Raw genomic sequence first — 18988 nt, 5'->3', positions numbered from 1 at the left:
GAGACTCCCGGCCCATTAAGACTGAGGGGTCACTGCCAGAGCTCTGCCCACCCCCCTCCTTCCTGGCTAGATCCCAGCCAAGCCATCAGCAGTCCCTGAGGACAGGAGGCTGCAGTGGGAAGCAGGCTGAGTGGCAGGAGCTGCTTGGTGGGCAGGCGGAGCTGGGGGTTGCAAGGAGGAATGAGAGGGTTAACCCTAACAGAGCCTAACCAGCACCCCTCGGTCCTGCACACCGCGCCCACCCCACTGAGGCTTCAGGCAGGATCTGCAGGAGGAGGCTGGGGTTCAGGCTTGCCAGAGGTGTGTGTGTGTGTGTGTGTGTGTGTGTGTGTGTGTGTGTGTGTCAAAGTCACCATCTCAGTTTCCCTGTATGGACCATAGGTGGTTCCACATTCTGAGTCTATGTACCTTACAAGAGTCTCGTCCACTACCTTGGCCCTATGTCCAGCTGCCTGAACCTCCCAGGAGTTTTTTTCTCCGACCTCCTGCCTCTCTGAGGTCCCTGCACGTCCCACCCACCCCCACTCCCCATCCAAACCTGAGACTCCTCAGCGCTCCCTTCCCCTCCCTCTTTTATCAGTTCTTTCCCAAGCCCCCAGACTCCTCCCTTCAGAAAAATCCTGGTCTCATCTGTCCTTGGGCCATGCCAGCCAGGGCCTCGCTGCTCCCCACATTGACCTGAGCTCCACACTGACCTCTTGGTTCCCACTTCTTCCCTCCAGGCCAACCCTGACAGAGCCACTGAGCTGCTTTCTAAGACCCCCGATCTGAGCACACCCCTCCTCTGCAAAGCCTGGGCCTGGCCAAAGCCCCTGAGGCTGGAGTTCACAGCCCTGCAGGCTAGGGCTCCTGCCACTTCCTGCTGCTCTCTTCCACACAGCCTCCTTGCTGTTCCAGGCACAGGGCCACTGGCTCACGGGGTCTCCTCACTGTCCAGGCATAGGACCTTGGCTGATGTGATGGCCCCCACTTGCAATCGTGGTCCTGCTCTTTGCTGCTCAATTCTTCTCCAGCTCTTTATGGGAGCGGAGCCACGTGGGTCTCCGAGGGCAGAGTCCTCTTTGCCTGCTTCATTTCTGCACCACAGGGTGTAGAATGAATTGTCCTGGGCTTATGGGGGTGGTCACAAATTCAGTCACCTCCCTCCCACCCCAGTGGGCACAGCATCCCAGCTGGGTCCTAAATCACCAGGGGAAGGAAACGGCCACCCACCTGCACATAGATGGACATGCACACGCATGCACACAAGCGCCATGGTACACACTCAAGCTATTACACACTAGCAAGCGTGCCACCACCACTCCGAGACACACACGGATACTGGTATTCACACACCGACAAATACACACACAAACAGGCATGCACACAGAACCAATCAGACAGCTTGTGTACTGAGATGTTTTCTCTACAGACACAGCACATTGTTAACATATATGACAACAAAGTCAAATGCCCATACACACACACCGGCACACATACACCCACCGCCTGCACTTGGACATGTGCAGGAAACTCTCACAGGCACACAGGGATGCTCACACACCCTGAGGAGCTGCTGGACAGGCAGCCACCCAGGAGCCCACCCCTCCCACCCCCGCACACACCCCACATGTATCTGCACACACCTCACATGCATGCACACGTACACTCTCACGCTGCCCGGCACAAACCTGTACCACAAGACTGACAGGCACACACATACATGTCACCCGCCTGCCACTTTGGTGACCCTCAAATGGTGCCCTGTAGAGGCCCCTCCACTCACCTGTGTGTGCACACACCCCAGCACGTGGGCACCCACTGGCTGACTCACAGGAGCCTCGGTCCTACTAGCCCTGTGGCTCCCTTTACCCACCCTGGGACAGAAGCTTTGGAATAAAGTTACATAAAGTGACAGCCCTAACCCTCAATTCCACGGGGAGGGTGGTTGTCTCAAACCCTCTCCTGCTCGGGGGTGGGGGTCAGGGGGGCATCCTTACACATACTCGTACTCATACTCGCTCTCAAACGTCGTCACACAGTCGGTGAAACTGTACCTCTCCAGGGTTCTGAAGCACCCTATTCCAGACCCCAAAGCTGGAACTCTTGGGACAGACCTCCCCGCCCCCATGCCGGCAAGAGAGCTGGGTCCTGTGTATAACCAAACCCTGCCCAGGCCAGCAGCCCCTTCTCTAGGACTCCAGCCTCATTGCCCCCTAGGTTGGTGCCAGTCGCCCCCACCCTACACAGTCTCCCAGCAGGCTGCAGTCCGGGAACCCAGCGCCCGGACCAGATCGATCTTCCCACGTGGCTCAGCTGCAGCCAAGCCCAGCTGGAGCTCCGGAGACTCGGCCCCGTAGCGCCGTCTGCAGCCGGCCGCACGCCCGGCCCGGCCCGTCCGAGTACTCACGGCTCAGCCGGTCGCGCTGCCGGGTACTGCTGGCTCCTGCAGAGGATGGAGTGGCCGCACGCCTGCCCCATCGCTCCTCATCATCTGCCTCCCGGACCGGACCAAGGGGGCACCTCGCCCTGTCCACCCTGCCCGAGGTCCGGGCCAGGCGGCTGGTCCAGCAGGCAGAGGGGCCAAGAGCAGGAGCCTCCCCGACTCCGCCTGGACTCGACCCCCCTACCCGCCTCTGCTGCCCGGGCTGCTCCCGCCGCTCTAGCTGCGGCTTGGTCGCTTGGCGCTGGGAGGAGGTTGGAGCAGGTCTGCTAATGCTGGAGGGGGAGGGGGGAGGAGGAACCGAGAGAGGCCCAGACAGAGCAGCAGAGGGCGGGGGAGAGAGGGAGCGAGGGAAAGAAAGGCGCACGCGGGGGTTGGGGGTGGGGGTGATGATAGAAACAGAATGACAGAGACAGAGCAGGAGAGAGAGACTTAGACCTGGAGACAAGAGGCGAGTGGGGTGAACAAGAAATACAGAAAGTAGAGGCATGGGAGGCACACACACACACACACACACACACACACAGCAAAAAGAAAGGGCAGAGGCAGAGAGATGGGAGAGAGGGGAGGCTGAGGAGGTCCAAAGACAGGTGTGAAGGCAAGGGGCTGGGCCTCCTGCTGTCCTATCCAGTCTTGGCCCTGCTGGAGACAAGGTCCACCACTCTAGGCTCCCTCATTTGATTGGCAGCCTGTCCTAGGACGCAGCCTCGACATGGAACTATTTGTTGATGGCCATTGGACTTGGAGACTTGTCATGGGTCCCACCAATAAATGGCTCTGCTTGGCTGGGACAAGTGGGACCTGGTGTCTGAGCATGGACTTCACTGCTGTCCCGCCAGAGAAAGGCCTTCCACATCGTTGGCCTGCCCTAGAGGACTTCTCAGGATAAAGCCTTTAGCCAGTGAAATGCGAGTATGGGAGACTGTAGTTTCAACGCAGCTCCTGTAATATTGAAGAAGTGCCACACCTTAAGGTACAAGGTGGAGGTTCCAGTCCTGGATCCAACACCAACTTGCTCATTCATTTCTTCACCAGCACCTACCATGAGCGAACTCTATCAGACCTGGCTCAGACTGTCCCTGCCTGGAAGAAGCACTCAGAGGATGGGGGATGGGGAGCAGGCTGTGACTGTGGGAGGCACAGGGAGGGGCGGTGGAGTCCAAGGCCCCCAGCCCCATTGGCAAGTGTTCACAGCTCAGTGTTCATGGGCAGGGCGGGAAGCCCAGGCCCAGGGGCTGCATCCAGGCTAGGGGAGACACATGGCAGCCTTCTGGGCCAGGAGCCCAAGTGGAAACTCATCCCTTGCCCACAGTGGGGGTGCAGTGGGGGGTGGGGGCAGGAGTGACCAGGCTGAATCCTGCACAGAGCCATTCTCTTGCTGCTCGGAAAATGTCCAGAAAGAAAATTCAAGGGAGTCTTTTCGACTCACGGTGGCTCCAGAGGGTAGAATTTTAGATCTCTGAAATCTTTGTGAAAACGGTTTTCTATCATAAAGGGAATGAGGCCCAGGCTGGTTCTAAACCAGCTGAGCCCACCCAGAGCCTGGTTTGCCTCTCCGTCTAATGCATCTCCAAGGTATCCATGCGTTGTCTTAGCTGGCTGGGTAGCATCCCCTGGGCTTACAGAGCCGAGCCCTGGACTGTGCCCAGGGTGGTCTCTCACAGCTCCTCTTAAGCCCCCATGAGCCCACTCACAGCCTTGAGGAGCCTGCCCATAGAAAAGCAGAGCCAGGAGCCTGCCCTCCCCAGCTCACTGAAGGTGGACCCAGGTGCAAGGTGGCTTCAGTCTCCTTTCTGTCCTCCCACATGGGAAGCGCTGTCGGTTGCCTCCTCTGCAGAGACCTCCCGGGTCAAATGGATGGGAGGGGGTGTATCCTCCCCACCAGTTTCCACAGCTGCCCCAGAAACAGGGAGCTTGCACAGAGGATCCACGCTCTGGGCCTTCATAGGCCTAACAAACCCCAGATGCATGCTCACGTCAGCTCTGCCACGTGCCTAAGCAAATTATTCCAACCCTCGGAGCCGCAATGTCATTTTCTCACCTGAAAGATGGGTCACACATTCCCAGCTGGAAGAGTTATAAGGTGTGGTGTGGTGTGGTGGTGGTGGTGGTGTGTGTGTGTGTGTAAAGCTCGTGTGTGTGTGTGTGTGTGTGTGTGTGTGTGTGTGTGTGTAAAGCTCGTGTGTGTGTGTGTGTGTGTGTGCGTGTGTGTGTGTGTGTGTAAAGCTCTCAGTAAACAGCCAGCCCTTCTGACCCCCTATACCCAAGAGGTTTGACTCATGGGGCTGAGGGCGTGGCCGACCTAAATGTGCGGTTGGAGTTTCTGTAGGGTAGTGCTGGGACAAGGAGGTGCCAAAGAAGAAGCTTAGAGGTATTCCAGGTCTGTGGCTCCCCAACAGGCTGGCGAACAAGCTCCACCCCGCGGCTGTAGGAGCCCCAGGACCAGGGAGCCAGTGGAGAAGCCCCGCCCCCGTCGCCGGCCACGCCCCGACGCCGGCCGCTCTCCAGGGTTCTGAGCCTCTGACCCGGGCGCGTCGCCCCGCAGCTCATCAGCTGTCGTGCTTCTTTGCTTTAGCGTGTTTTTTGACTCCAGGAGACCCAGAAGTGCACGGCAGAGCTGCTCCATTGAGTTCCCGACGCTGTGACCTTTCAGAAACAGATCGCCATGCCTGTCTTCCGAGGCGCCTCCGGTGTGTTAGAACTGCCAAGCGTTTTGCTAGTAAGTGGCCAAGCCCTTCACCCACCGTATGCACCCCAGGGACTCGGCCCATCAGCACTTTTTTTTTTTTTTTGCTAGCTGGCGAGCTGAAGGTGGGTGAGAAAAGGCTGGGCGTTCCTACGAGGGATGACGGCCCTAAGAAGCCGGAAGTGCAGCCCCGGGGATCCGACTCTGCCCCGCCCCAACCACTCTGTGAGGGCTGCAGTTTCCATGTGCTCCGGCTGCCTTCTCACTGAGAAACAGGCCGGCCGGGCAGCTACTTGTCAGAGCCCTCCACCGCCCCCTCCTGCTCGGCTGTTTTCCCTCCCACCTTCCAGCCGGCCCCTCCTCTGTCCTCCTCACCCACTCGGCTCATCCTGTCCTCGCCCCCTCAGCAGGGTGTTCCCCAGGCAATCCTCTCTCCTAATTCTCCACCCAGTTCAGAGGCCTCCCCCAACTTGACAACTCAGGGTGCCCGGACCTCCAGCCCCTTCCTGAGCTCCAGGTGTTCAGCCACTGGCTGCCTCCTGGACATCTCCCTTGGGGACATCCCTTAGGCCCCTCACTCTCAAACAGTCAACATCCAGCACAGCGCTCAGAATGCCTTGTCTTTATCAAAGGCGGCAGGACACTTCTCTTCCAGGGGCTGGAAACTTCAAAGCCTCTTTGTCTCTTCTCTCTCTTCCATCTGTCAGATCTCTCACAAAGAGCTGTGGATGCCCCTTCTGTGATTCTCACATCTGCCCTCTCCCTCTGTCCTCACCGCACCAAACCCTCTCCCTCTGCCCCCACCCACCCCATGTCCCAGCTCCCTTCCTCCTCCCATTCATTCCCTAACCGCAGTTGGCAGTTCACCCTCCATTCCACCACTACACTGCTGCATCTAGGGCCACTTCCTGAGACATCTTACTGGTTGTTCAGAGCCTCAAATCCTAATCTGGCTCCCCAGTGGACTTGGGAGAGAGGCGAAGCTCCTCAGCCTGCCCTTTGAGGCCTTTCATGGTCTGACCTGACGGGCAGCTCTCCACGTGTCCCAAGGACACATGCCAGTCCTTTCCTCCTCCTCCTCCTCCTCCTCCTCAGCGTTTTTCAGGCAGCTTTTCTTCCCACACAACTTTTTTCCTTGTCTCTGTCCATCCTACATTTACCACCCTTCCTAGGCTGCTTCCCACATCCTGCCCCTACCAATGGCAGAGACAGGCAAGGGACTGAGCAGCCTTGGGCTACCTCTCCCTTCCCAGAATGTCCCATCACCTCACCCACATCCTAAGCTGACTTGACTTCTTCAGTTCGAGGGCAGGAGGGGGGCGGGGGGGGGGGGGATGAGCCCAGGGTCTGGTGGGAGCAATGCTCAGTAGGGGCTGCAGATGGTGTGGGGCGCAGGTGGCTCTCACTGAGGGCAGAGTGTGAGCCAGCCCTGGGCTCCCCGGGGACAGACTGATAATTGGTGGAACATGGATTTCACGGAGGGCTTGGCTGAACCTCCCCAGGTGCCTCCCTCTGGCTGGGCACCAGGATGGGCCCACATCTGAGTCTTAGAGCCAAGGTCCCAGGTGTGAGGGGATTGGAAAGGTGAGGTGCCCAGGGGACTGCCAGCTGAAGACAATGGCTGGAGGAGTCCCATGTCCTTGGGAAATGCCTGGCAGAATTCGCTGCATTTCCTCACCGGGCACACAACTTATTACACCATGGTGCACAAGGCCTTTGCTGATACAAGAACGAAAGGCCACCATAAACTCCAGGACATGTCTGAAGACACAGCTCAGGAGGCGGCTGTGGGGGCTCCAAACCCAGGGTTGAGAGGCCATGGGTCTGCTTCATGCTCTTGAGTCCACCAGAGCCACCCTACCAGGCCCTGATCCTGGGGGCAGAGGAGGAGGTGGGGGGTGCAGATGGCAAGTTCCGGGGAGGAAGACCCATGCACACAAGGTGTTCTCTCCTTTGCCCATTCCATGGCTTGTCCCCTGTGGGGTCAGAGTGTGTGCTGAATGGTCCAGGAGAGGTGGGTAGTTTGGGATGGGCAGAAGAAAGGGAGGGGAGACACCCGAACGTACTTGCTACCCAGGTTGGACAATCAGGGAGTCATTGCTGCTAGAACCAACGGTGAGTCCAGTATCTCGTGGTACAGACAGGGAAATCGAGAGCAGAGAGGTGCCCAGGGCACACAGGAGGAATGGACAGGGCTGAGCCCAGGACCAGGACATGTGGCCACTGCCCATCCTCCTCTCCAGTCCCCTCCTCCAGCTGGGGCAGAAGCCTGACAGAGAAGGCTTGACGTTTTATGGGGGGAGGTTTTTTTTGCTCCATGTTCTTTCAGGGCAAGGCTTGTGACCCTGGGGGAGGTGTCCCGAGGATGGCCCCTGTGATCTCATCTTCTGGGGAAGATTTTGCCTCTCCGGCACCCCAGATCTCTCCCTACCCCCATCACCTCACCCACATCCTAAGCTGACTTGACTTCAGTTCGAGGGCAGGAGAGGTGGGGGGGGGGTGAGCTCAGGGTCTGGTGGGAGCAATGCTCAGCAGCCCCTCCTTGCCCTCAACTTCCCACTCAAACCTCAAACACCTTCCCCCTTAACTCCAGGCACCTGGTGGGGGGAGGGCAGAGGGGGTGGGACCCAGTGGGATAAGGCAACTGCTATATTTGAATTATTATATAAGCAAGAAGGGTGGCAGCTAAAACGTGACTCCCTTAAGGTGCGGAGCCGCCGAGACTCAGCTCGGGAGGCAGGGTGCTACTCCCACACCCCCATCACCCCCCCACCCCAGCTCCAGCCTTGGCCAGTCGACCAGGAGTTTCTGCAGGATAGACTGCAAGGACAGTCCTCCAGGTCTAACGGTGGGAGGAGGTACGTGGCCCTCTCCGGCTGCTTAGAAAATAACCTCAACTATTGGCTTCTAGAAACTCCAACGCCAGATGCAGACTAAGCCCCAGATCTCCCGGTGACCCCAGAACAGTTTGCCATTCATCTCAAGAAAGAAGTCTGCCGGGAGAGCCCCAGGCACGAAGACTGTGCCGCCTCCTCGCTCCTGGCGCTGGCCCCTGTTTCTTCCCCCGTGAAATGGGAACATAAAGGGTGTCTTCCTTATCAGGTGCATTATGAGCATCACGTGACTGAGGCAGAGCCCTCTCCCCCATCTGCGAATGGGACCGTTTGCCCACTCATGATCACCATTCCCAACTCTCGTGATGGGCTAGATGGCCCAGGGAGACTGGTGCAGGGCTGGAATGACCCCCCTGGTGGCAGAGGGGGAGGTCTGAGAAAGCTGAGGTCTGTTGAGAGCACAGCCAGATGACTTGGGGACCTGGATAAACCCCTGCTCCCAGTGGCCCTCAGTCTGCACCCTCCAGGTCCCAGCTCTGAAATTGGTGTTGGTGAACTTTGTCCTTCCTCTCTAGGATTAGTGACTTGTGGCACTAGAAGCTGGTAGGGCTGGGAGGTGGACATGGTGGCCAGAGCTGGGCATTAGGCACAAGGACCACTGTCTCAAGGCCTCTTGGATGCTCCTCCTATGACACCCCCACCCCCTCCAATCAGGCGGAGGAAGGCTGCACCCACCCCAGCTGTTACCATGACGCTGGTCTCCATGGCGCCAAGCACACAGCTCCCCTATTCCAGGAGGAGGGGACAGAGGTGACAGGAGCTGAGGGGGTTCAGGCCCCCTTGGCCTGGAGCTCAGTCTCCATCAATCACAAGGAGGTCACCATCCTGAGCCCTTGAGGAGGGAGGGAGGGAGAGAGGGTCACAGGATTGACAAAGAGAGGACTCGGAGGGACTGAGGTGAGGTGAGAGAGATATAGGAGGGCAGAGAGGGCAGGGGGAGGGAGGGGGCAGAACTTGGGGACAACATTGGGGGAGGGGCTGGGAGAATGCCTCACAGGCTGACAAGTGGTGGGAGGCAGAGTCCAGCCCATCTCTTTGCTCCGCTTGGCAGTGGGTGGTGGTGGGAGGACAGAGTGGAGGAGGAGCAGGAGGGAAAGGAGTGATTTTCCTAGAGAGCTCCTTGTGTGTGGGGGTGCTCCTCCACGTGCTGCAGGCGCCTGCCTGTGTGTGTGTGTGTGTATGTGTGTGTGTGCAGCATGCACTTGCAGGAGCGCAGGCTTAGGTGTACAGCCACCACGTGTTTCTGTGTATGTTTGTGCCTGCGTGCGCCTGTGTTGCTGTGTCTCCAGGGTGATAAAGATGGCAGGAGCTGTAACCAGGGCAGAGAAAGGGCGGAAATTTCCATGGGCTGCGAGTTGTGTGGGAGAAGGGGCACCACAGAGCTAGGCGAGTTTGGGATGGATGGTGAGGGACCCTGTCCCTGCCAGCTCTTCCCTGGGCCAGTCCCTAGTGGAGTTTGAGACCTGAGCCACAGGTGCCCCCTGCCCCCTGCCCCGGGACTGTGCAGGGGACATGGGAGCACCTCCAGGAGCTCATGCTGGAGGAGAGGTTGGGGAGCCCAGAGCAGCTGTACAAGCCCATGCAAGGGGCCTTCAAAGGGATTGTGGGGGGAATGAAAAGATGATGGACATTTTCACCCATTTTTGAAGCCTCCTCCCACAGCAGGGTCTAGACAACCTGGGGTACAGAGCTGGCTGAGAGGCTCCCTGTTCTGCAAGCGGAAGTCTCTGGGTGTCTGCTTGACTAAGATGGGGCCATACCTCCGAGTGTGTGGAATTGGTTCTGGGGGGACCTGGACACTAAGCTCCAACCGCCAAAGACTGGTCACTGCATGGCTGCATCCCCATTCCTCAGCTCCAGACACAAGGATAACTCATGCCTGTCCCTGGCTCCCCTCCTGACTAGTAGGCCCCACCAGGGCTGCTTCCCCTCAACACCCAGGGAAGCTCTGCACACTGCTGATGCCCAGGCCCCGTTCTCAAACAGCAGCAGACTGGGACTGACCGGCAAGGACTTAGGTGCCTCGAAGTCTCCCCAGACAGGCTGGGGCCACGGTTAAGGGTGTTTCACGTGAGTTAGCACATTTCACCCTCCCAGCCCACCAGGAGGTAAGTGCCACTGGCATCTCCAAGGGACAGACGAGCACAGAGTCCCTGGGAGCTCAGGCCTGAAACCCTCTCAGAGGCAGCCTGGCGATGCTTCTGGAAGGGCAGGGCCTCAGAGACCTCGTGGTGTAGCTCTTCCTTCCCTGCACACTCAGTGTGCAACAACGAACAATAGCCGAGGACACTGGCAGTCTAACCACCCACTGCTACCAAGCTTGCACACGGAGTCAACACCTGCCTGCCCGACATGTCACACCAATGGCTTTTCTGAGACGGCGGGTTGCAGGCAGGGGACTTGGAGGCCACCAGAATATGGGGCCGGGTAGGAAGAACTCAGCTCCAGGTCACTCTCAGGACCCTCCTCTGATCTCTGGGCTAAGGGGCAAGGGGCACTGGAGGCCAGACCCAGGTCTTCAATGCCCCCGCCCCTCCCGTGGGTTTCCTGCAGAGCTCAAGGGTCTCCTGAAACCCCCTCAATAGCTACTGAACTCTGCTGATGGCTTTTCAGGGTAGGCAAGAGGGAAGAGAAGAGACAGACATCCCGTCCACCCCTCTCCCAACCTTTCCCATATCCCTCCCCAAGGCCTTCCTCTCAGTCCACACCCATCAGTCACCTCTCCTTCAGAGAGGCTCTTACGACCCACATTCTGATGCCTCAGGGCCCCTCTCAAGATTCCTTGTGGGCCCCTGGGATGAAGCCCAGACTTGGGTTGGCCCTTCTACTCCCCTGATATTCATGGCCCACCTCCCCCCAAATCATACCCCTCCCCTCCAGGTGCACCTGGCCAGGCTCCCAGTTTCCATAGGCCAGTGACCAACGCAGGGTGCCTCCTCCCCCAGGAAGCCCTCCCATCAGAGCTACTCCTCCACCCTGAGCAGACCCAGCTCTGTCCCCACCCCCAGGAAGACCCTGTTTGTTTCTAGGGATCTTAGTGACAAACACCAGCTAAGTCCTCTGCCCTGCCCCACTCAGCCAGGTCATCACTGCTGTAACCATTACGGTGGAGACCCCGAAGGGCCTGAGGAAAAGCACATCAAGTGATGACTGCCAAGTGACCTTCGGGCCCCTTCCCCAGGGGAGAGAGGAGAGAGCACAGCAGGTAAACGCTCCGGCAGGGACTTCAAAGGTGGCACCCTAGGCTGGGGAGATAAGGCCAGAGGAAGGTCCCTGGCTCTGGGGAGCGATGTGGCCTTGGGGAAGTCTCCTCCCTTCTCTGAGCCTCACTTTCTTTCTTGCTGTTCAAGTGGATTCTGAGTCACTACAGCCTGACCCGGGAGGACAGAGGCGTGGGGACCTCCCAGACTGCCCTGGGACCAGCCCAAGGAGCTGTCTATGGCTGCCCCCTGGTGGCCCAAAGCAGGCACTGCAGCCCAAGTTGTGACACTGGCTGCCTGGGGAAAGGGGAGCATTTGAGCCCCACCCCACTGTCAGCGCCCCATGGTGGTCTGATCAAGGGAGAATACCAGCCCCCCCCCCACCCCTACCCCAGCAGAACTGCTCAGACACAGAACATCTGGAGCAGCCCACCCAGGGAGGGGCAGATCCAGTAGCTTGGCCTCTGCTCGAGTACAGCCAATGACAGTCGGGCCACAGGTTCCATCCAGGTACCCCCTCCCTCCCCAGGCAGGAACCTGGAGGCCAGGATTGCCGCACTTCTGACCCTCCCCACCGGGTCGTCCACAAGTCCCAGGTCATTTGTCCATCCTCTGCGCCCTCGGCCCAGAGCCACTGGCCAAGGCCGGGGACAAGCCGTCAGCCTGTCTGCCTGCTGGGCCCTGGAGAGAGGCCAGTAATGAGGCTCTAGGCAGAGGCGGGAATGCAGGGTCTGGCACCTTCCCAGGGTGTCTCGACTCCATCTCTGAACAGCTCATTATCACCCTGCTCGCCAGGGCTGGTCTCCAGGAGAGGCCCGGGGAGGGTAGCTTCCTGGTACAGGGCAGCACCCAGCCCTGTTGGAGCACCCAGGCCCAGGGGGACCAGGAGGCCCTCCTTCCTTCCTAACACTACTCCTGGGAGTCCGTGAGCTTGTGTCTCCAGCAGTGGCAGCAGAGGGTCTGCTTGAGCCATTCACACTCTACACCCAAGCCCTGGCTCCGCAGAGACTGGAGGATCTGTCCTGGTGGGAATCAGGGCTGCATGGGAGAGGCTAGACTAGCAGTCCCCACCCTGGCTGTGGAGCCGGACAAGGTGAGCAAGCAGAGGCCTGCCTTGGGCAGGGGAGACTGGACAGCTCAGGCCCTGGGAGTGCAAAGCCCTGGTCCCGGCTTTGGGGCAGGCAGCACGAACGGCTTCCTGGTCTCCAGGTCCCACCTATCCCAAGACACGGATCCCCTGGACCAAAGCACAGGCCTCAGAACCATCGGGTAAAATATACAGATATATTTATATTATCAAAAGGCCCCCAAAGTGGGGTAGGGGCAGTCAGCAGCCTGGGCCCTCACAGTTAGCCCAGAAGAGAGGCTGATGTCCCCAAAGTCCAGCTCTTGGCAGTCTGTAGGCGATCCCCCAAGTCCCCTGCCCACCCGCTCACTGTTGTCCTGGGGCTCATGGCAGGGGCAGCTCCCTTCCGGTGGGGTGTCCCACGGCCTCCAGCATGTTCTATCCTGGGGGAGGAGGTCCAGCCAGGCTGAGGTCTTGGACAGGGCAGGCCAGGTTCCTTCCTAGGCTGCCCCTGTGGCCTCCATCCACAGCCAGGGAACCGACGGACCCAAGTGCTGCAGTCAGGGCTGGGGCGTGGGGGCGCGGCTTCCTCATGGCCCCCTTGCTGGCTAACGACAGGCCGCAGGGGGAGAGGGATGTCAGACAGGAAAGCAGGCTTCACAGTCGCTCCGGGTGGGGTCAGCTCCTGTGCTCAGACGTTGCGGAGGAGCTGTGGGAGACAGAGCACTGGAAGGCTCAGGCGGGGGCGTGAACTCAAGACAGCGAGGGTCTCTGGGCCACAAAGGAAAGGAGGGTCCTGGAACTCTGTGAACCCAAGGGGCCTGTGGATGCCCACTGAGGATCAGGGGAGGGGGGCTAGAGGGTGCTCAGAGATACGTTGTGAGGCAGGAGGGTCCCCACCCTACCCCGGCAGGGAGAGGCACTCACGGACAGGGGGTCGGAGGAAAAGGCGGCCACGCTCCGTCGCATCTCGTTCTCACTGCCACGCAGGGGGATCAGCGACACGCTGCCCAGCCGAACCTCGGGCACCACCCGAGACACCCGGGAAGGCTCCGAGGGCCACACCAGGCCGTCGTGCTAGGGGCAGGGCAGAGGAGGGCTGTGCCTGGGCCGTGCTTCGGCACACCTGCCCCCCCTTCCCAGAAACGCCTCCAGCCCTGAACTGTGGCGACCCCCTCCACCACTCGGATCCCCGAGCTGTGGGAAGCAGCGGTGGGGGAACAGCACCTGGCACAACTCAGCTTCCAGACTGGGTCCCTGAACAACTCCGTCTCCCCACCCACCAACAGCCCGCGGAGAAAGTGTAGCACTCAGAAAACCCTTTTGGAGAACTGGGGCGCCCCCCCCCCATCACCCTGGAGACCCTGGCTCCCCTAAAGCTTGAGCATTCAAGAACTTCGATCCAGTGAAGAACTCGGGCCCGGGGCCTGGCACAGTGCTCCTTGCGACATCTGTCGCGACGTGCCTGCGTGAGCTCTAACCCAGGTCCTTGCCCGGGCTCTGCCTTGGTAAGAAGGCACCGCGATCCACCCTGCCGGGCCGGGGCCTCCTGGCTGCCAAGCCCTGCCCTTCACGTCCTCTCCAACTGAGCACTCTCACCTAAACCCACCCGAGCCCTCTGCCCGAGGGGTCGGCTCAGTGTCCCTGGCTCGGCCTTCAAGGCCCTTCAGTGGTCTGCTCCGGACTCCCGCCACCCTTGCTTTCCCACTCTCAGGGCAGGCTGTCCCTCTGGCTCAGGTGCCCCCGTTCTTCGCTGACCCCCACCACCTCTGGACTCAGTGGAGTCTCCCTTTCCCCCAAAGACTGCCCACTGCCCCCCACCGCCGCCCCGGGCAGGGTCCCTGGCTTCCCCGTCACCAAGCACTGTCCCATTAGGCCATCCTCTGGGTCTGCTGTCCTCTCCCAGGACCCGGCTCTGTCTTTCGAATGTTTAGCAGCTCAGGGCCGGGCCAGGGCAGGAACCAGGAAGGGTTTGTTGAGGGAATGAACCAATGACTTAAAAGCCAGCTCGGTGACTCCTGGAGAGGGCACGGTGGCAGTGGTGGTGCGAATAATGAACCCGCAGGCACCCCCACTGGCCAGGACAGAGCCTGTGAAGGCCGGGCCCTGCCCGTGCACGCACCCGCGCCACACACCTGCACAAACAGGAAGGTGGCAAACCACTCCCGGAGCTCCATCTGCGTGTCACAGCACAGGTACCTGCAGGGCGGGGCACACGTCTGGGTGCTGTAGGCACCTCTGCCCACCCCTCCAGCCCAGGGTCTGGGCAGTGGCGGGGGACCCCTCTCTCGGCAAAGGGAACCCATCCCTCCAGCCCAGGGTCTTGGGGGGGCCCAGTTCTGGGCAGTGGCAGTGGGCGGGCGGGAGCGGCTCTCGGCTCACCACTGCTGTTTCTCGTGCTTCTCCGTCTCGTGTACCACCGTGAAACCCCAGCTGCCGAGGACGGGAGGGAGGGGTCACCTGACCGTTCGCCCAGGTCTCCAAGCCCACAGCCCTGAGGACAGGGCCCCAGAGCTGGGCTGGCATCCCCAGCTGACAACCGCCCCTTCTCACAAGCCCTTCCATCCCCATCCAGTGGCGTTCCCACACCCGGGCCTGCCGTCATCCCAGGGGGGCCGCCAGGCATGGTGGCTGTTGTGTGGTCAGCGTTGAAAGCTGAGGCTACATGGGTGGGCACCGCTCTTCACCTTTTAAAAACCGACAACCCCCTTTGAAGCAGATGTGCCATGAGCTCCCCGTTTTACAGGGGTGGAAACTGAGGCACAGCAAGGTCCCAGAGCCAGTCATGACAGGACACGGACCGGGCCAGTGGCTCTCAGTTGCCCAGGTGGGAGTTTGCCGGGGCCCACCCCCAGATGCAAAGCCAGCGGGTGTGTCTAAAGTGCCTCCAGGGAGTTATGCTGCTGATTGGGCACCACCCCCTGGAATCACTGCACCAGGGGACCCTGGCTCTCAGGGCTGCCCAGGTCCCCATCAGTGCCACACCCGGCATCCAACCCTCGAGTCCACCAGCCCCGAATCCACCAGCCCCCTTCCCAGGCCGGCTCACCAGGTGGGCGGCCGGAGTTTCTTCTTCACTCCCAGGTAGACTCTGAGGCTGCGGACTGGCCACTCCTTCTCAGGCCGGTGGCTCTGCGGTGGGCGGGGCTCCGGTCAGTTAGAGTGGGCCCTGAGCGGTCCTCCCCTCCCAGCCTTACTGTGCTGCAACACAGGACACTTCCTCGGGGGAAGCCTTCTGCAAAGCGCCCCCATTCATAACCCAGCCCACCCAGCCCCAGCCCTAAACCCACAGGCCTCCCACCCTGGAGACACACCGCCCCCCCCTAGCTTCTAGCAGCAGCACCAAACGGCGAACCCGGCAGTGCCTCCCCTGCAAACTGGAATGCACTTGCCCCATCAAGAGCCTCCGGAGCTACTCGGGGCTCCTTTTGTCCCCAGTTGGTGGGTCCTCGATCCTCCCCTCACCCCACACCCCGCAGGCTCCGGGTTGACCGTGTGGACACAGGCCTGTGGTGGGGTCCGCACTCACTCATTCTTTGGTCCCACAAGAAGGCTAATGCCTCAAAGCTGCAGCACAGTGGCCTCTCAGTAGACCAAAGGAAGAACTTCCCACTGGTCTAGGTCAGGCAGCGAGAGACCAATGTACCGGGTAAGGTCGCCAGGCCACTGACAGTGCTGGCCTCTGACCGACCCTGCCTCGGCATATGAGCCTGGGCTTGGGAGGAGCAGGCTAGCCTGGAGGCGGGGAAATGGGAGCCAGGGCCCCCCCATGGAAGGTGTTTGAAGATGAAGCTAATGAGCCTTCCTCCTGCTCCTAGGGCAGGTGCTCCAAGCCTTCCCCTGGCCTGGCCCCCTAGAGCCGGCAGGGGTGGGGAGGACTCACTTACAACCAGAGCTGGGGGTCCAAGACTGAGCCACCTCACCCTCTTCCCCACCAGTGCTCGCTCCACCCCCAGGCATGGCACCAAGGCAGGAGGTAAGAGCGGGGACGAGGGCCCAGCTGGCGGGAGTGGACAGACATTCGGGTATCCCCAAAGGAACGATCAACTACAGTCTGGTGGAGACCTGCAGGCTGACAAGGAAGAGGCTGACCTGAAATCAGGGCAGGGGGCTAGGGTGCTGGGGGACTGGGCCACGGATGGGGCAATGGAAACCATGGCTGTGAAAGAAATGAGGTGGCTGCCAGGAAAACCCCAGACTCTGGCCACCCTGAGGCTGTCTGGCTACGGAGAACTGGGCTGCAGGTCCAGTGTGACTCAGGCCTTGGGGCTCAAAAACAGACTTGGGTGTGGAAGGCCCAGAACTAGAAGCAGGGAGCAAAGTGACTCCAAGCTGGAAGACAAGAGGCAGTGGGCGTGAGAGGAATGCAGGCTGCAGTCAAGCCCCAAGGGAATTGTGGGAATCGAAGAATTCAAATCAGAGGTGGCTCCTAAGAACTGGAGCCAGCAAGCCCCTGCCCTCCACTTCTCGGGCTTGAGGCACATCTGTGATGGGGGTGGGGCTGAGATGAGGGGCTGGGGCCAGAAAGTGGGTGGATTGGAAGGTGGGGAGGTGTGTGAGTCCTTTTGGCCTTGAGGGCTTCATTTCTAAGCAGACTGCGACCGAGTGCTCCCAGCATCTCTGAGCTCACAGGCAGAGTGAATTTCACCTCTTGATGCCCCAAAACACTGTCTGGCCTGAGATGGTCTTAGAATCACCTTTCCCAGGTGTCTTGGGATCTTTCACAAAGGGAGACCTAGCCCTCACCCTAAGAACTAGTGTTTGGTTTTGTTTTTTTTTGGGGGGGGTACATATTCAGAATTGCTTGGGACCATTCCTAATTCAAGTATTCTGTCCTGATACTCGCAAACCTAAAGGCACCGGCATCTCTGATGGCCAAGCAGTCAGAGGGACAAAACAGACAGAACCTTCTTGGAAGCAGGACGGTGAGACTCCCTCGCATGTACTTTGGATGTGTTGTCAGGGGAGACCGGGCCCTGGAGGAGGACGTCATGCTTGGTAAAGTACCAGGGCAGTGAATAAGAGGCAGGCCCCGACAAGATGGCCTGGCACGGGCCCCATCCGAGGAGCAATGTCAGCCGGCACAGGACGGGCCGCGCTCCGTTCAGCTGCACACAAGGTTGCTGTGGGGCTGAGCCGGCTCAACAGCACTGACAACAAGCAGCAGTCAGAATGGGCTCTGCGGCAGCGAGTCTGGTTTGGGGAAGCAGCCCAGAAGGAGCCCAAGTGGCATCCTGGATTCCATGCTGGACTGTTAACTGCAAGGCCAGCAGTTCTGGTCTACCAGCCAGTCCACGGGAGAGAGGTGAGGCCTTCTACTCCCATAGGGGGCAGGCTTCATTCTATGAGTCGGCATCAACTTGATGGCAGTGAGCTCAAAAATAAACCAGGGGGAGGGAGCCCTGGCGGCCCTGTGGGTTAGGCAGTTCAAACCCACCAGGTTCCCTGAGGAATAAAGATGAGGCTGTCTGGTGCCATGACGAGTTAGTCTCGGAAACCCAGGGAAGCCATGGCCTCTGTCCTATAGAATCAGCTTGCTGGCCTGGTTGAATGGGTTTTCCGCAGGCCAAGTACACTTCCCAGAGACTTGTGTGGGGCAGACCCAGATGCTGCTGCCTGGGGGTGGGGGTGGGGGTGGGAGATGGGGGGGGATGGAGAGCATGTTTGACCCTGCCCTACCAGCTCTCCTGCTGAGCCCCGGGGTTTCTGCGTTTTGGAGTATACAGAGCTTGGGCTTTAGCGCTAACTCGGGTTCAAATCCCAACCTACGGTCTCGAGATGGCCTCGGGCAAGCCTCTTAAAAAGCCTGTTGGCACACTTGTAAATGAGTACAATACCCCCAAAAAAGTTCATGGAAAAATTCCATCTTTTCACTCCATCCTTCCACAGACTTCTAGAAGGCCCTGGCACGAGCCAGCATGCAAAGGGCCTGGCCGCCAGCCTGGCTGACCAGCCCATTGGCTCTGCTTCCCCTGGCTCTTCCTCCTCTCCTCCACACTAAGAGGTCAGCAGCTACTGTCCCAGAGATCCCACCATGTGCTCCCTCTGCTCACATGGGTGGTCCGGCTCTGCTTTGTGGGGCCGGGCCCCCCGCAGAGGAGCCAACATCCCAGAACTAAGGCGGATGGCTGGAGGAGCAGACAGGGTGCCCAAGTCCAGAGTGAGGACATGATCAGAGGGAAGAAAGGAGAGGACAAATATTCCTCACAAATAGGAGGCCAGACTGCATTAACAGAGGTATAACAGGCAGAAGACGGGAGGTGATGCTCCTTATCCTAACTGCCCTGCTCCATCATGTCCACCAGGCCTGTCTACGGAGCTGCAGGGGAAGCCGGGCTGCAGACACTGGTGGGGCAGCTGCAGGAGCCTGACCACTGCACCTGCAGCCACAACGTCCACTCCACTGCGGTTTCTGCAGGTGCATCTGTGTTCTTTGCCCAACACACAGCTAGGACCTTCTCCTAGGAGAAGTCTCCCTCTAGGGGCAGGGCAGCCCCGAAGGAGGAGTGGGTGAGTCCCCTTCCACAGGCGGGGAGTGTCCCACAGGCCTCTGTGATCCCACCCCAGCATTTGAGAATCGCATTCTGACAGGCCTGGAGCTCTTGCCAAGGCTGGCTAGAGAGTAGCTCCCGGGATCAGGTCTTGAACTTAACTAACCTGTGGGCCTCCAGGGCTTGAGATGTCGGTACTGTGCTGCAACACAGGACACTTCCTCGGGGG

The 18988-nt window shown here is 59.8% G+C and overlaps 2 protein-coding genes across 7 annotated transcripts in view; both read right to left on the bottom strand.

Moving 5' to 3' along the window:
• Positions 1-2634, bottom strand: part of PDE2A (phosphodiesterase 2A) — a 101892-nt gene extending 99258 nt beyond the window's left edge. The window contains exon 1 of one of the 2 annotated variants that reach the window (XM_004708800.2): positions 2390-2634. In XM_004708800.2, coding sequence (XP_004708857.1) covers positions 2390-2460 — 71 coding nt within the window. In that variant the 5' untranslated portion in view covers positions 2461-2634. The remainder of the gene's footprint in view (positions 1-2389) is intronic. The other variant, XM_045293113.1, reaches the window with a different exon arrangement.
• A 9838-nt stretch (positions 2635-12472) lies between these two features.
• Positions 12473-18988, bottom strand: part of ARAP1 (ArfGAP with RhoGAP domain, ankyrin repeat and PH domain 1) — a 61032-nt gene continuing 54516 nt past the window's right edge. For 4 of the 5 annotated variants that reach the window (XM_030886413.2, XM_045293118.1, XM_045293114.1 and 1 more), the window contains 5 exons: positions 15318-15400; positions 14651-14701; positions 14404-14467; positions 13196-13345; positions 12473-12977 (listed from right to left, as the gene is read on the bottom strand). In XM_030886413.2, the coding sequence (XP_030742273.1) occupies positions 12960-12977; positions 13196-13345; positions 14404-14467; positions 14651-14701; positions 15318-15400 (366 nt within the window). In that variant the 3' untranslated portion in view covers positions 12473-12959. Of the gene's footprint in view, positions 12978-13195; positions 13346-14092; positions 14287-14403; positions 14468-14650; positions 14702-15317; positions 15401-18988 lie in introns of those variants that run through there. The other variant, XM_045293116.1, reaches the window with a different exon arrangement.

The sequence above is a fragment of the Echinops telfairi genome, unplaced genomic scaffold (assembly GCF_000313985.2).
Source record: "Echinops telfairi isolate 266 unplaced genomic scaffold, ASM31398v2 ScPeMD7_1713;HRSCAF=2227, whole genome shotgun sequence".
Classification (NCBI taxonomy): domain Eukaryota; kingdom Metazoa; phylum Chordata; class Mammalia; order Afrosoricida; family Tenrecidae; genus Echinops; species Echinops telfairi.
The sequence above is the reverse complement of the archived record's forward strand: the minus strand, read 5'-3'. Positions and strand labels throughout refer to the sequence as shown.